At 40.8% G+C, this 17,239-nt stretch overlaps 1 protein-coding gene across 1 annotated transcript in view; it reads right to left on the bottom strand.

Annotated features, from left to right (window-relative positions):
- The window catches only part of LAMB4 (laminin subunit beta 4), a 115,682-nt gene that overhangs the window by 42,521 nt on the left and 55,922 nt on the right, over positions 1 to 17,239 (bottom strand). The window contains 12 exon segments of the mRNA XM_082400401.1: positions 3,731 to 3,827; positions 8,605 to 8,658; positions 8,662 to 8,825; positions 9,684 to 9,697; positions 9,699 to 9,813; positions 9,816 to 9,896; positions 11,367 to 11,524; positions 11,968 to 12,015; positions 12,017 to 12,176; positions 13,629 to 13,725; positions 13,729 to 13,772; positions 15,326 to 15,503. Coding sequence (XP_082256527.1) covers positions 3,731 to 3,827; positions 8,605 to 8,658; positions 8,662 to 8,825; positions 9,684 to 9,697; positions 9,699 to 9,813; positions 9,816 to 9,896; positions 11,367 to 11,524; positions 11,968 to 12,015; positions 12,017 to 12,176; positions 13,629 to 13,725; positions 13,729 to 13,772; positions 15,326 to 15,503 — 1,210 coding nt within the window.

Genomic DNA, 17,239 nt, shown 5'->3' with positions numbered 1-17,239 from the left:
TTGCATGATTCCAACTGTAGGACATTCTGAAAAGGCAAAACTATGGAGACAATAAAAATATCAGTTGTTGCCAGGGGTTGGGTGGTGGGTAAGGATGAATAGGCAGAGCAAAGAGGATTTTTAGGGCAGTGGAAATACTCTGCATGATACTATAATTATGGATACATGTCATTATTCATTCGTCTAAACCCATAGAACAGACAACACCAAGTGTCAACCCTAATGTAATATGAACTTTGGTGATTATGATGTATCAATATAGGTTCATGAATTGTAACAAGCGTACCACTCTTCTGGGGATGTTGATAATGGGGGAGGCCATGGTGGGGTCTGGGGGTATATGGGAAATCTCTGTATCTTCCTCTCAATTTTGTTGTGAACCTAAAATTGCTCTTAAAAAAAGTCTTTTAAAAAATAGAGAACATTAAATTCATTTTGTCTTAACTAAAAAAAAAAAATCCTGATGCTACATGCACTTCAAATGAATAGGTTTTTGATTAAGCCTGAGGATGGAGGACGGGGAGAGCTATTGAAGTTACAGCAATTTCCAAAAGGTCAGGGAATCACTAACCTATGCCACTGGCTTGACTACAAGGAACAAGCGATTTAAAAATGCATTTGGCCAGCTTGAGTGAAAATAATGCGAATTAGAAATAAAATCTGATTAACACACTAGGCTCCTCCAATAGACATCACCTGTCTGGCACATTCCCTTTGGTCCAAAGGCCTCTGCAGAAACCCCTGGGGGAGCTCTGTGCGCTTCACCAGCTGGAGGCCAAGGCTCCCCCTTATTACCTGCTCCTCCCCAGGAGCCCTAGTGGGATCTGCGGCCTGAGTGGACCGTTTGCAAAGTTTCCTCTGTGAAAGATGAAAACATTTTTATAAAGTAAGATTATTAAAATATTAGAGGGGCACAGGAATAGAAGCTCTCTAAAACAGTTTTTCTAAGAGCCAACATTTCTTCCTGGTTTTTAAAGTAGCAATTCCATTTGGAAAATTGAGTATTTGAATGGGGCAAAAAAACAAAGGCATTTTTTTTTTTTTAAGCCACAAAAGCACATTTATAAAGGAATGGAGAGGAGGAAAGAGTTACCATATGTGGCTACACTGAGGTGACTACAATGATAAATCCATCACATCTGATATTTCTTCGGATTGACTTCTTTTGAAAGCCGATTTCAAACAGAGATTCAAAGATCCCTCCTCCTAGAACCAACCCAGATTCTAAATCTGCACTGTCCGATACGGTAGCTACTAACCACATGTGCTATTTAAATGTAAATGGATTAAATGAAATAAACAATTGTTTTCCTCACATGCACTAGCCACATTGCAAGTGCTCAGTGGCTACATATGGCTGGTGGCCCCCGAACTGGACAGTGCAGATGTAGAATGTTTCCATCTCTGCAGAAAGTATCAAACAGCCCTCCTCTAAATCCTGTAACTATTGCTAAGGCATGGAATGAAGGACACTAGAAGACAAACTCCATAGGTTGGGGGCCTTGCCTTATTTGTTCACTACCTAGAGTACCCAGTAGACACTCTGTGAATATTTTTAAATAAATAAGTGAATCTGTGATGGACCCCAAGTTATGAGAGCCACATTGAAAAAACATCCACTCTGCTGACTTTCTATGATCCATCTCCCAGCATGTACCTTAATCCAAAGTAGCTACTTTTGTCAGCATGTTTCCAAATAGCAGAAAATTGGCTACAAGTTATGATCTCAGAAATCTGTTCCATTTTAATGACTTGGAGGAATTTCAATATAGGCTAACATTCAATATAGCGTAAAGTTTTAATATAAGAGAAAAAAATTTTATAGGGCTAAAACATTTTTTTTCAAAACTAGGATTCAAGTTTGTGAATTTTCAAATATAAGACATGACACCATAGAACTCCTAGAAAAGAACATAGGCAAAACATACTCTGATATAAATCATACCAACGTTTTCTTAGGTCAGTCTCCCAAGGCAATAGAAATAAAAGCAAAAATAAACGAATGGGACCTAATCAAACTTACAAGCTTTTGCACAGCAAAGGAAACCATAAACAAAATGAAAAGACAACCTACAGACTGGGAGAAAATATTTGCAAATGATTTGATGGACAAGGGCTTCATTTCCAAAATATACAAACATCTCATACAACTCAATAACAAAAAAACAATCCAATAAAAAAATGGGCATATATATATACAATACCAAATGTAAAATTGATAGCTAATGGGAAGCAGCCGCATAGCACAGGGAGATCAGCTCGGTGCATTGTGACCACCTAAAGGGGTGGGATGGGGAGGGTGGGAGGGAGACGCAAGAGGGAGGAGATATGGGGATATATGTATATGTATAGCTGATTCACTTTGTTATAAAGCAGAAACTAACACACTATCGTAAAGCAATTATACTCCAATAAAGATGTTAAAAAATATATATATATATTAGGATTGGGAAAAAAATAAATAAAATGCATAGATTTTTGTGCATTTCTATCAAATAAATTCTTGTGAAGGAAAAAAAAAAAAAAAAATGGCAGAAGACCTAAATGGACATTTTCTCCAAAGAAGACATACAGATGGCCAACAGGCACATGAAAAGATGCTCAACATCCCTAATTATTAGAGAAACACAAATCAAAACTACAATGAGGTACCACCTCACACCAGTCAGAATGGCCACCATTAAAAAGTCTACAAATAACAAATGCTAGAGAGGGTGTGAAGAAAAGAGAACCCTCCTACACTGTTGGTGGGAATGTAAGTTGGTGCAGCCACTGTGGAAAACAGTATGGAGGCTCCTCAAAAAACTGAAAGTAGAGTTGCCATATGATCCAGCAATCCCACTCCTGGGCATATATCCAGACAAAACTATAATTCAAAAAAGAGGGGACTTCCCTGGCAGTCCAGTGGTTAAGACTTTGTCTTCCAATGCAGGGGGTGCAGGTTCGATCCCTGGTTGGGGAGCTAAGATCCCACATGCCTCGGGGCCAAAAATCCAAAACATAAAGCAGAAAGCAATATTTTAACAAATTCAATAAAGACTTTAAAAATGGTCCACATCAAAAAAATCTTTAAAAACAAAAAACCACAAAGATACACGCACCCTTATGTTCACAGCAGCACTATTCACAATAGCCAAGACATTGAAACAGCCTAAATGTCCATCGACAGATGAACGGATAAACAAGATGTAGTGTATATATACAATGGAATACTACCCAGCCATAAAAGAGAATGAAATAATGCCATCTGCAGCAAAATGGATGGACCTAGAGATTATCATACTATGTGAAGTAAGTCAGAAAGACAAATACCATATGATATCACTTACATGTGGAATCTAAAATATGACACAAATGAACTTACCTACAAAACAGACACACAGACATAGAGAACAGACTTGTGGTTACCAAGGGGTGGGGGAGAAGGACGGATTGGGAGTTTGGGATTAGCAGATGCAAACTATTATATATAGGATGGATAAACAACAAGGTCTTACTGTATAGCAACAGGGAACTATATTCAATATCCTGTAACAGATCATAATGGAAAAGAAAAAAAAAAACTAATTGGTTACACAGTTTTCATTTTATTAATATTTTGTGGAAAATTTATTTTAAAGTTAGTGATTTTTCGACCAAATAAAGGAATTTAAAACTCAGGTGGTTCATAGCAAGCCCGTGGTAGGACCAGGCTGACTGTACTCACGTTTTCAGAATTACCAATACTTACGAATGTGTCGCCCCAGGGGATCCCCATAATAATTTTCCTCACACTCACTGTAGCGTTTCCCATCATAGCCTAATCTACACGGACACTGGCCTATAAGCTGTGAGAACAATCATGGGTGAGAAATTGACAAGTTCTATGATCTAAAAAAATAATGCATTTTAATACAAAACAGTTTTCCCTCCAGTGATTTAGAACATACAGCTGTGCAAAGGCAGAGGCAGGAGGATTCCCGCAGCCAGCAACCACCCCCGACAGCACCAAGGATCAGAAGTTAATGTTTTTTGGCTGAGGGCCCTTGAATATACCGCCTACTTCCAGCTGTTCAGGGACAGGTGGCCCCAAATCGGGAAACAGCCACAGATGCAAATGAAAATGAAACACATAATGGGAAATGGGCCACATTCACTCCCAGGTTCTGGGAGTTCTCCCCTAACAGAGACAGACCCAAGACCTGGACTTAACCTCCATCAATTAATTTGGCAAATAATGTTTCCATTATGGAATGTAAATTGGAGTTTCTCCCAATTGGGCTAATGTTTTTCTCCACAAAACATTTTTTTGTAAATGAAGCTTAATCATTGACAGTTATTTAACTGTGTTTTGGGGAGAGGGTTGAACTTTCCTGCATCCTCCCAACTGGACTCTTTTTTTTTTGGCTGCATTGCTTGTGGGATTTTAGTTCCCCGACCAGGGAGGGAACAAACCCGTGCCCCCTGCAGTGTGGAAGGGCGGAGTCCTAACCACTGGATTACCAGGGAATTCCCCCAACTGGATTCTTGATCAGCTTTTCTGAACACCAAGGAGACTGGAAAATTAACAGGAGAAAAATATAAAATCAAATCACTATTGTTGTGGTCCTAGGTTATACCTGACCAAGGCTGCTTACCCAATGACAACTCCAGAAGTAGCTGGATTCATAAAGTGACTGCGTCTACTAAGCTTCTACCCATTTTTGGAGTAACCACTGGCTTCTACTCAAATATAAGGAATTATGGGAGCTTGTTGCCATATTGTCTTTGTTGGGCAATGCTGTCTTACGTTGATGCAGAATCTGCTCCTTGTAACTTGTTCCCATTGTTCTGAGTCCAGTCTTAAGGAAATTGCACAAAACAGGCAGCCTCCCTCTTCCCACTTACAGTCCATCTCCCAACTAGAGGTGGCCATTCTCAACTTGCATATGCTTCGTTTCTTTAAGCCAACCACCCCTAAGACTTCATCACAAAATACCATGGTTCTATCCATTATCCTTGCTGTCTTCCTTTGGACACATACTAGTTTGTCAATACAATGTTTAAAATATGATACTCAGAAATGAGAACGATGTTCCTGGAAGCCATCTGGCCATATAGAGGACAATAGGACAACGGCCGCCCTGGAGCTGGGCATGGCACGCCCAATCCCCTCTTTGGCAGCCCAGCCACACCACTGGCTCACTTGAAGCATGTAATCAAAATCCCTCAGATGTTTTTCTCACAAGCTAGCTCCAAGTTATTACTCCCACCCTGTATTTATGCAGTGGATTTAAAAAACCCAATTGCAAAACTTTATTTTTAACCCATTGACATGTCATCTTCTTGTTGCCAGCCAACAAGACAGGCTGTTAAAATATCTTGTCTCTTGTTTTGTCTTGATCACATTAACTTATAACTTTATAATATCTGCAAATTTGATAAGCATGTTTCCCCAACTCCATCTAAACTGTTGATGAAAATATTGGACAGCACATTTGGATCTCTCTGTGAGAATGCACTAGGGACCACCTACTGGCTGACATAGAGACATTTATCAGTAGTTGTTTAAACAGCTGGAAATCTAAATGTCCACATGTCTCTTCTATACTCCAATGAAAGTGTTTCCTGATTGTAAAGAGCAAACTTCCCCAAGGAATCCCCTATGGACCAGATGACCGCAAATACCCTTGTCATAAGGGGGTCTTTGATTAAACCAACACCATCTGCTTTTCAGCTTTGTAGATTTCCCTTAGCCTCCATGACTGAACTCTTGTCTCTGTCAAGTCCTGCTACAAATATGCTTCCCAAAAGGTCTAAGAAGTATGCCAGACAGTGATGTCATGAGCATTAGGAGTTCCTCATGAATTAGGAAGCCATGCAGTGTGTAGAGATCTACCAATTTGTTCCATGGTTGGTGGCTGCAGGTGTGAGGAGTGAAGAGGAACATATAAAATAGGCATGGTCCCCTAGTGCCCAGATCTTGGTTTCTAATACCATTCTCCAATAAAAGGAACCAGCCCTCCTTAAAGAAATGGCTGATTCTAGGATGGGGCAGGAAATACACAAGATGAGCTTAGAGCATCTTGCAGTGCAGAAAGTAAGGAAGTACTTAAAAACAAACAAACAAACAATAATATGTCAAATGCATACAGAAGCCAACTGAAAGAGCTCCCCATGACCAAAGCTGGAAAAACTTGAATAACAAAATTAAGTAGTGCTGGATTATAACTCAAAGCATAGTACAAATATCCTGAGTCCACTGATATTAAAAAATGATTGAGGGACTTCCCTGGTGGCACAGTGGTTAAGAATCTGCCTGCCAATGCAGGGGACATGGGTTCGATCCCCGGTTCGGGAAGATCCCACATGCCGTGGAGCAACTAAGCCCATGTGCCACAACTACTGAGCCTGCGCTCTAGAGCCCACGAGCCACAACTACTGAGCCCGCACGCCACAACTACCGAGCCCGCACGCCACAACTACCAAAGCCCACATGCCTAGAGCCCGAGCTCCACAACAAGAGAAGCCACCGCAAAGAGAAGCCCGTGCACCACAAAGAAGAGTAGCCAACACTCACCGCAACTAGAGAAAGCCCACACGCAGCAATGAAGACCCAAAGCAGCCAAAAATAAATAAGTTTATTTTAAAAAATGATTGAAAAAATGAAGAAATGGGGGACAACAGACAAATCTCCAGTGCAGAAGAATTCCAAATAATTTATGGAGATACTCTGCCCTCAAAGAGACAGAGCATAACTGTCCATTCCTTAAGTGTGGACTGTGTTTAGTGACTTCCCCCCAAGGAGTACAGTATGGAAAGGAGAAGGGTCGCTTTACAGTAGAGAAATGACACACACTGCTTCAGCCAGGTGATCAAGATTCAGGTCAACAGTGATCAGTCGTGTAAATAGTATGTACCCTTGATGTGATGTGATGAGAATAGCGCTTTACCTCTATGGTCTTCTTCTCAATACTCATAATCCAAGTCTCATCGTGAGGAAAACATCAGACAAATTTGAATTGAAGTACATTTTACAAAATACTCCTCAAAACTGTTAAGGTCATCAAAAATAAGGAAAGTCGGGCTTCCCTGGTGGCGCAGTGGTTGGGAATCTGCCTGCCAATGCAGGGGACACGGGCTCGAGCCCTGGTCTGGGAAGATCCCACATGCCGCGGAGCGACTAGGCCCGTGAGCCACAATTGCTGAGCCTGCGCGTCTGGAGCCTGTGCTCCGCAACAAGAGAGGCCGCGATAGTGAGAGGCCTGCACACCGCGATGAAGAGTGGCCCCCACTTGCTGCAACTAGAGAAAGCCCTCGCACAGAAACGAAGACCCAACACAGCCAAAAATAAATAAAATTTAAAAAATAAAAAAATAAAACAAAAAAACCGAAAACTTAAAAAAAAAAAAATAAGGAAAGTCTAAGAAACTGTCACAACCAAGAGGAACTTGAGGAAACATGATGACTAAATGTAATGTGGCGTACTGGATAAGGTCTTGAAACAGAAAAAGGATATTAGGTAAAAAAAACTAAGGACATCTGAATATATTATGGACATTAGTTAATGATAATGTATCAACACTGATTCATTAAGGACAAATGTTCCACCCTAATGTAAACATGAATAACAGAGGAAAGTGGGTGTGGGGTACCTCTTCTCTATGTTCACAACTTTTCTGTAAACCTAAGTCTATTCTAATATAAACATTTATTAAGGGAAAAAAGGTCATTGTGTGCATTGTGTGGGTATGGGTTTGAGTAGGGAGGGTTGGAGAGAGAGAAAAAGAGAAGGGAAAACACATTCAATATATAAGAACTACCTTCAAAAGTTTACTTGTACAAAATTTGGCCTTTGAATAAGTTGAACAGTGGAGCTGAAATTGGAGGTGAGCCATACTTATTAGTCAGGAAGACTCCAGCTTCTGAAATGAGCATTTTGATTCCAATTAAACCCTAATCCCTGTTTTGTGGATTGGACTCTAAAATTTCTTGTCATTGTTTTACCCTTCTTCCTGCATCTCTACTAATGTAAAAGTGTTTCAAAGAATACATTTATCAAGCCAAAAAACCCTAATCATGACATTGTTTTCTCCATAAATAATGTTAATATTCTTTTTAAAAAATTTCATGCTCATTATTTTATTGACTGAAAATCACATGTGCAGTTAAGTAGTGTTAACTGTATATTAAACAATAAAGATTTGCTCCTAGGCTGCATTCTTTAGAAACAATTGCTGCTGGTCTGGTAGCTATAAGATAAATAAGATAAATTAAATAAGAAGACATCTTATTTAACCATCTGTAAAGCAACTGGTGAGCTGCAGGGAATAACAGCTTGATTTTTTAAAATGGAATTATGGATTCTGAAGGAACCCGTTAACTTTCATTCTGATTCATAATCAATTCCAATTAATGATGGATTTCTAGGGGCTTGCCTATGCTTACACATATGAAACAGTGAAAGAGAAGGTGGTCTGTGTTTCATTCCTTGATAAATGCAGACTCCGCCCCCATATAAGTCCAATCCTATCTAAAAACACTGATGAACAGCAGTATGTAAAGAAAACATTCTTTACATATTTAGAAAGCATGTCTCCCCATCACATCTCACTTTGACACCACAGGAAATTGAAAGTCTCTTGCCTGGTCACAGTGTCTATTGAGTGAGGTCCAGGGGTCACAATCGCATGGCTGACATCATCTGCCGGCGATGACATTCCAGCATCCATCAGCACAATGGTCACAGGCCCGGCCTGTGACATTGGGCATACAAGGGCATGTGCCAGTGTCAGGGTCACAGAGGCAAGCTCCTCCGCCAGGGGGACACTCAGAGGGACTCATGCCGGAAGGATGACAGGAAAACCCTGGGAGCACAGGGCCAACGTTGGGGGGTAAATCCGTGATAACGTTGTCATCAACAACCCCTGCAAACAACTTACTAGAGTGGAGGCATCATTTCTTTAAAAGACTCAAGGAAGAAACATCTTACAGTAGAACAGAATTTATCAAGGAATCTAAGTAGGTTGAACCCATTCAAATGTTTTTGATCTCCCCAAAATGCAATTTCCTATGGTTCTACCTACTACTACATTCCAAGAGCTCACAATTAGGATAAACGAAAGTCTCACTTTTTCCTCACGCCACTCACCAAAGTTCCACTTATGTCAACAATCCAGAAACAAACTGACTTGGGTGAACTGAAATAATTAAAATATCTCCTAAAAATGAGTATATTCCTCCTCTTTCTTCATCATAGAATTAAACCCTTGTCCTCTTCTACATCAGTGATTTTCCTATTTGTACATTAAGTCACTTGACAAGCCGGTTACCAGGCAGATTCCTGGGCCCGGCTCCCAGAGATTCAGTTCTGCGGGTCTGAGGCACGGCCCAGGAATCTGCATATTGATATCACACCCCCATCCCCAGGCGGCTCTGGTACAGTGCACAGTAGTCCACACTCTGAGAAACAAGGTTCCGAATCCACTAAGGCACGTGTTGAAGAAAACAGTCACAGAAGGCAAACTACTAACACCAGTGAGTACTCTGCAGCTGCGTGTGCACTGCACCTGTTTCTGCTGCTGAGCTCAGGATGTCACAGCCCATCACCCTGTGGGCACTGGCACTACTGGCCTAACTGAAATAAGTACAGGAGTTGCCACCACAGTTACGAGCTGCCACATCCCGCCCCTGCCCCCCGGGGAGCTTTGCAGACTTTCTCCTACAGGTTTGATTGAGGGCCAAAGTAACCTGGGCTGCAGAGCTGGCAGCTGGGGCCTTGAGTGTTGTGCAGGCATTTAAGGCCCTCCCCCGTGACTGGGCTGCAGGATTCTGGGTCAGTTACATCAATGTGCTGTTGCAGGCACAAGGTCGGCAGGGTGCTCCCGAAATTCTTGCATTTCCATAGAAACCAGCAGAGCATTCTCCACACTGCACACCTGAAAGAAGGGGAGGGGAAAAGGGAATGAGACGAGGGGTGTGTGTGTGTGTGTGTGTGTGTGTGTGTGTGTGTGTGTGTGTGTGCTGGGGGAGGGATATGGAGACTGATGTGGATAATTGGACTCCTCTGGGGATAATGAGAGGTCACACATTTGGGATGAATATGGAAAAGTGTTCTAAATTAAGACAGAACATTCATTTAAATTTATTCCATTCAGAGAAAAAAAAGATTATTTGGATTTTAAAAGCCCTTGGTGAAGAATGGACTCTCTTAAAAAACTACAGAGTTGTGAGTGCAGGATTCCTGGGTCATCGTATAACCAGGATCACCCCAAAGGCCTCCAGACCCAAAGCTAATCTCAGCCCCTGTTTTCCGAGGCGGGGGAGCACCCCAACCCTCACCTGGTCCTAGAGGTGAAACAGCAGCAGCCTGAGATAATGTGCCTGGAAGTGAAGAGGGGTGAGTAATTGTCTTGATGTGTGGGCCCTTGAGGGTGTTTTTGTATTAGCCTTCATTAAGACACCTTGAGGGTGTCTCCATTAAGGATGATGGAGAAACCATTCCCATCTCTCCTACACTCTACCCTTTCAATCACGGGGCAACTGCCATTGTTTAGGTGCCCAAATCATGGGTCCACCTTCCATGTTTTGGTTCATTCCATTTAGAAATGGTCTCATAGCCCAACTGTGGTCTCAGTTCTTAACAACTGACCAACCAAGCCAGAGTGCACATGGAGAAGAGGCTATAAGAATTAACTAGAGACACGTGTAACCTTAGACATAACAAATAAGAAAAAAAAATGGCCATGTAATTTATCATGATGTTAATTATCATTGAAGAAAATAATAATGCCATATTTTCTATTATGATTCAATCAAGTAGACTTTATAATTTTTTTCCTTGTTTGCACTACATGTTTACACTTATGCTTAAACTCTTCAAAATAAAATTTTTGATTGAAGGACAGACACAAATATTGAATTAATTTAGGCAGTATCTGTATAATGCCCAAACTGGTGCTTCAAAACATCTGAAAAAATCAGTTATATCTGTGAAATACCAGTCAAATTGATTACTTGGAATTATATAAAGAAAGCATTTGACTGATTAATTCTTAACTTTTAAATTATGTTATATGTTTATATATACATATATAATTTAATCACATATGTATCTTACTTAATGAGCCATTATTTTATTTAAAAAAATTAATTTGATTTGAACTTATTTGGTCAGTTTTCTAGAACATTATTTAAAAACAATTGTAGCTCAGTGAAATGATTTTTTGTCATTGGTTTTGAATCATTCAAATTCTTTATTCAGTAAAGTAGCAATTTACCAAATTGTGTCTTCTTACTATTAACTTATATCCTATACCACTCATTTGGCAGATAAACTATGAACATGTTATCATTTTTTAGATAGCAATGTGGGATAAGAAAAAACCATCATGAACTATACTGCATACCTGCATAACCTTGAAGACAATTGCAGATTACATCTGAGCTCCAAGGATTCTGATAACAGGAATGGGCAAAATACTGATTGCTTGAGGGAATATCTGGACACAGGCAAGGACGGCAGGACTGTCCTGAAGAAGGATTTCCATGGTAACCATCCATGCATCTGTCAAGGCAATTTTTTACTAAAATGTTACCAGGAAAAGCTCACATTAGCCAATGTAGATTTGCTATGCTTTAGGACAGTGCAACTCTCAAAATTCAATATTTTTAGAAGATGCTCATTTGCTCTGTAAAAGGGTTTTTTTGCTTCATATTGAAAGTTCCATGGTTTAGTCATTAAACTCAATATAAAAGCACCTAATTTACATGCACATTTTAGGAATATAAAAAGCAAGGTGCCAGGCAAATGCCTGTTATTGATTTACTTAGACACTGCTTGGCTCATAACAAGATTTTGAAGGATGATAAACTGATGCTCTATCTTCCTCGCCCATAGTCATCACTCTACACTTAAATACTGTTGATTCTCTACTCAATGGTCCTTCAGATAATGTTGTGAAATCAGAACAAAAGAACAAAAAATAAGAGTGCATATGAATTCCATACCTTTCACAGTTTCTCCCAGTTGTAAAACCTCCACAACTGAAGCATGACAGAGAACCCATTACAAAGGAAGGGGCGGCAGTTAGGAAATCCAAAATAGCCCTCCAGGCACCGATCACAATAGCAGCCAGCTACCTCTCCATGGCAGGGGCACCGTCCTGTTACTTGGTCACATACAGTGTTCTCTGAGCCTTGAGGGTGGCAGTGACATGCTGGATAAAGCAAAGAGAAGCCTGTTGGGGTCGGGGAGGGGGGCAGTGGTGTGCTGGTGAAAGAGTTACAGTTCTGATTTCACAATCTCTAATTTACCGTATCAATCCTATCAAGGTGAATAAACTGAGTGTATACAGTGCTTAGAATAGAGCCTGGCATGTACAGAGAACCAGGTAAAAATATTTGTTAAATAAGAATTCACTGATTCAATCAACAGAATGTTGTGGACAACTGGTTTTTTTTTTTTTTTTTGAGGTATAACTGACATACGACATTATATTAGTTTCAAGTGTACCACATAATGATTCAATATTTGTATGTATTGCAAAATGATCACCCCTGTAAGTCTAGTTAACATCCATCACCATAGTTACAATTTTTTTTCTTCTGATGAGAACTTTTAAGATCTATTCTCTTAGCAACTTTCAAATATACAATACAGTCTTATTAACTATAGTCACCATGCTGTACATTACATCCCCGTGACTTATTTATTCTATAACTGGAAGTTTGTACCTTTTGACCCCCCCCCCTTCACTCATTTCGTTCACCCACCACCCTCGCCACTGGCAAACACCAGTCTATTGGTGCTCTATACCTATGGGCTTGTTTTTTTGTTGTCTGTTCGTTTTAGATTCCACATGTAAGTGAGATTATCCAGTATTTGTCTTTCTCTGACTTATTCACTTAGCACACTGCACTCAAGGTTTATCCATGTTGTTGCAAATGGCAATATCCTCTTCATTTTTATGGCTGAATAGTATTCCACTGCATGTATATACCACATTTTCTGTAATCATTCATCTGTTGGTGGAAACTTAGATTGTTTCCATATCTTGGCTGTTGTAAATAATGCTGCAATGAACATGATAGTGCAAATATCTTTTTGTGTTAGTGTTTTCATTTTCTTCAGATAAATACCCAGAAGCAAAATTGCTGGATCATATGGTAGTTCTTTTAAATTTTTTGAGGAACCTCCATACTGTTTTCCATAGTGGCTGCACCAATTTACATTCCCACCAACAGTGTAGGAGGGTCCCCTTTTCTCCACATCCCAATCTCATTGTTTTAGCCTTTCCAGCCACCGGGCTTATGCACCAGATGTTAAAGCTGGGTTTACACAGCCAACTCCATGGTGTCCTCACATCCTCCCTGGACTACCATCTATCTGATACAAACTGAAAGCTCCCTGAAGCATGGACCATGTTTTTTTTTATCATCACTCATGTTTTCTAATAGAGCTCTGTACACAGTCAGTGCCCACTGAATGGAAGAATAAAGTATAGCGGAAAAACATTCAGTATATTTTATCTACATAGACAAGACAATCTGAATAATGAAGCCAAATTCCTAATCCCTCCCCTTTTCAACTCCCCACATTGATTTTCCTGCCTTTAAAACTCCAAGGTTGAGAACACGTGCGTTTCCCCCCTCTGGCTTTCGCTACGTACAGTGACAGCCGTGATGCCCCAGACTGTAGCTTCCTGTTGAGCACGTGTCACAGCAGCGGCCGGTCACACGAGGCTTACACTGGCCCTGGCCCTCCAGTCAGCTGCAGTTGGGTCCCACTGAGCCCTGTGGTTGACAGTTGCAGGCTGCAGGGAACAAAACAAGTTAGAGGCAAAGGAAGAGACAGAGAAGCACTCCGTCCTATTAGTGGCTCTAGTTCATGCCTTTCTCATTTGTTACCTCTAATCCTTAACTCCCTCATCTGTTAACTGGGGATAATATACGATATACCTCCTGGGATTATAAGGATTAAAGACAATCATGCCTGTGAAGTACTTAGAATAGTGTTTGGCGCCTGTAAGTGCTCAATAAACACTACTTAACAAACATCACTTAGCAATGAACATTACTTAACAAGTTACTGAAAGGCTTAAAATAAATTGCTTCAATCATTAATTGTTCCAATGTAATTATTATTTCTTCAATCCCTGATGATCCGTGTTGGTGCTGGATTATACCTTTCATTTCCCTTGTTCCATATCTTTCATGAGATTGCAGGCATCCCCAAAGCCAGAGTCCTGCACGGAGAAAGCATCTGTCTGGAACTTGGGAAGCCCAGACTCTCCTGGTGGCTGTCACGCTATAGCAGTGATTCTCAACTAGGGGGAGCTTTTGCCCCCCAGGGGGACATATGACAAAGTTTGGGGACATTTTTGGATGTCACAGCTGAGGGGAGGGTGCTACTGGTATCAGGTGGGTAGAGGGTAGGGTTGGTGCTAAACGTCCTACCATGCAAAGGACAGCAACCCCTCCCCAGTGAACTCTTACCCAGCCCTAAGTTTTAAAAGTGCTGAGGGTGAGAAGCCCACTCTATAGCTTAGTGAAATGGGCAAGTTACCTTATGTTTTGGACCCAACAGTCTCATTTATTAAATGAAGGTTTAGGGATGAAAGAAGTTGTTTAAAGTTCATTCCAGGATTCCAAAGAAATATTTTAGGACCATTGTTCCAGGAATCTGGCATCCCCAAGCGACTGCCAGGCTCCTCTTTTATACACTTCTTGTACTGCGAGTTATGATTCCAACACATGGACAGACTGCTCTGTGTACCTAATCATCGGGCAGTTGGTATCTACATTGGCTGGTAGGAGTAGATACTAAAATACATTAGATCATTTCACTCCTGTTCCTAAAAGCCGTTGTACAGATAGTGGTGATTCGGTAGAGCCAGTGAAACAGATACTCAGGGACTTTCCTGGTGGTGCAGTGGTTAAGAATCTGCCTGCCAATACAGGGACACGGGTTCGATCCCTGGTCCGGGAAGATCCCACATGCCGCGGAGCAAGAAAGCCTGTGCACCACAACTACTGAGCCCACGTGTTGCAACTACTGAAGCCCACACACCCTAGAACCCATGCACCGCAACTACTGAGCCTATGAGCCACAACTACTGAAGCCTGCAGGCCTAGAGGCCGTGCTCTGCAACAACAGAAGTCACCACAATGAGAAGCCCACACACCGCAATGAAGAGTAGCCCCCGCTCACCACAACTAGAGAAAGCCCGCACGCAGCAACGAAGACCCAACGCAGCTAAATGAATACATACATACATACATACATACATACATACATACATACATACATACTTACTAAGGCAATTTCCATTAAAAAAAAAAAAAAAAAAACCAAACAGATACTCACCCACGGCCCCGTTTTGCAGCCTGGCAGACAAACTGGCTATAAGCCTTTCACATGCTCCAGGGAGCACCTGAGGTCCCACTGCCGAGGCAATTTCAACACAGTTGTGCAGCTGATATTCATCTAAATCCTGCTTGCTGCAGAAATTCTCCAATGAGTTGATTTGGGGAATAAGACCAACCTTTTGAAATAATGCGAAAAGAAGACTTATGTTCAAAACTGTCCTCTATTCAAGATTCCAGTTATTAAAAAAAAAAGTTAGATCTGTGAGAATCGTGGTTGAAAAGAGACTCAATTCCATCCTTTCAATTGCATATGACTGAAGATTTTAAGATTTTCAATTTATTTAAGAAATCTTTAAATATTTACATTTATTGACTTACGGCAAAGAAAATAAGGTTTTATCTTTTTATTACTATATTTTTTACTTGCTAATCAATTTGTCTTAGATTTGAAAGAGTTTTAACTAGGCTACTTGTGATAGATTAAGAAATTATGGCTTACACATAGCACAGGGAGATCAGCTCCGTGCTTTGTGACCCCCTAGAGGGGTGGGATAGGGAGGGTGGGAGGGAGACACAAGAGGGAGGAAATATGGGGATAGATGTATATGTATAGATGATTCACTCTGTTATAAAGCAGAAACTAACACACCATTGTAAAGCAATTATACTCCAATAAAGATGTTAAAAAAAAAAGAAATTATGGCTTAGACGTTGCATTCTGTAGTATTACTGTGGAACTCTAAAACTCTCCTTTAGAAAGTTTTATCTTTTTCAATTACATATGAACAGTGCTGTTCTACATCAAACTATCTGCCTCTTGGAGATTCACAGTACAGATTAACATATTAAACCGCTGAGGAGTACTGCAAGAAAGACACTGTTTGTTTTTATTGAAGTATAGTTGATTTACAACATGTTAGTTTCAGGTGTACAGCCCAGTGATTCAGTTTCCATTCTGCTAACCAACAACCTCTCAGCTCAGTGGTTCTCAATATGAGAGGTACCCACCCCAGGGAGCATTTTAGAAATTCCAAGGGGTGATTTTGGTTGTCATGGCTACTAGGTGAGGTGTGTTACTGGCATTTAGTGGGTGGGGATCAGACATGCTAGACATTCTCACAACAAGGAAAATCATCGCATGTCTCCGACAGCTTTTGAATATTTCACTGAACATCCATGAAGGAGGATTCCGTGCTTATAATTATGAGTTGAAAACCTTACTCTGTGTTTTTAAAACACGTTAAACATGTTTACAACACACCTGCTTGCATGGCTATCTCGTATGTAGTCAATCTACGTGTTTGAGCATGTCTGTACTTCAGTATGTCTCCCGGTGTGTTCATGTCGGTAGACGTATGTATTGAAGTACATATTATTTCTTCATAAATTACTTCCCTTTTACTGTGTTTGCACATAACATTGATATTATTTGGAAGTTATGTGTGCAGGTCGGCTCTAATGCCTGTGAATTTCATTGCAGGGTAGGAAAGAGGGTTACAAAGTATCAATATTTGTAATAAAAAGGGAAGGTTGGGGGCCCGCTAGACTTCCGAGATGGCCCACACTGTCTGTGGAGTGTTTCTCCCAGGGCTGCTCTCACTTTCCAAGACGACTCCATGCCCTGGGGCTGCTCTTGCCTTTTGAGATGGACTGCCTCCTGTCTATGGAATGTGTACCTCTCTAAATAAATCTACTTCTAACCAATCACTTTGTCTCTCACTACATTCTTTCAGCAAAGAGACAGGAAGAACCTGAGCTTCAGCAAGTCCTGAGACCAGGTGTGTGATCTCAATTACAAGAGAGTGGGTTCAAGGGGGGAGAAAAAAAAAAAAAAAGGAAGGTTGAGTCAGATGACATTGAGAGCCACTGTCCGAGCCACACCAAATGACCTGTCACAGTTTCCAGCATCTGT

Source organism: Balaenoptera borealis (assembly GCF_965194805.1).
Source record: "Balaenoptera borealis genome assembly, chromosome: 7".
NCBI classification, from domain to species: Eukaryota; Metazoa; Chordata; class Mammalia; order Artiodactyla; family Balaenopteridae; genus Balaenoptera; species Balaenoptera borealis.
This window is presented reverse-complemented; position numbering and strand designations above follow the sequence as displayed.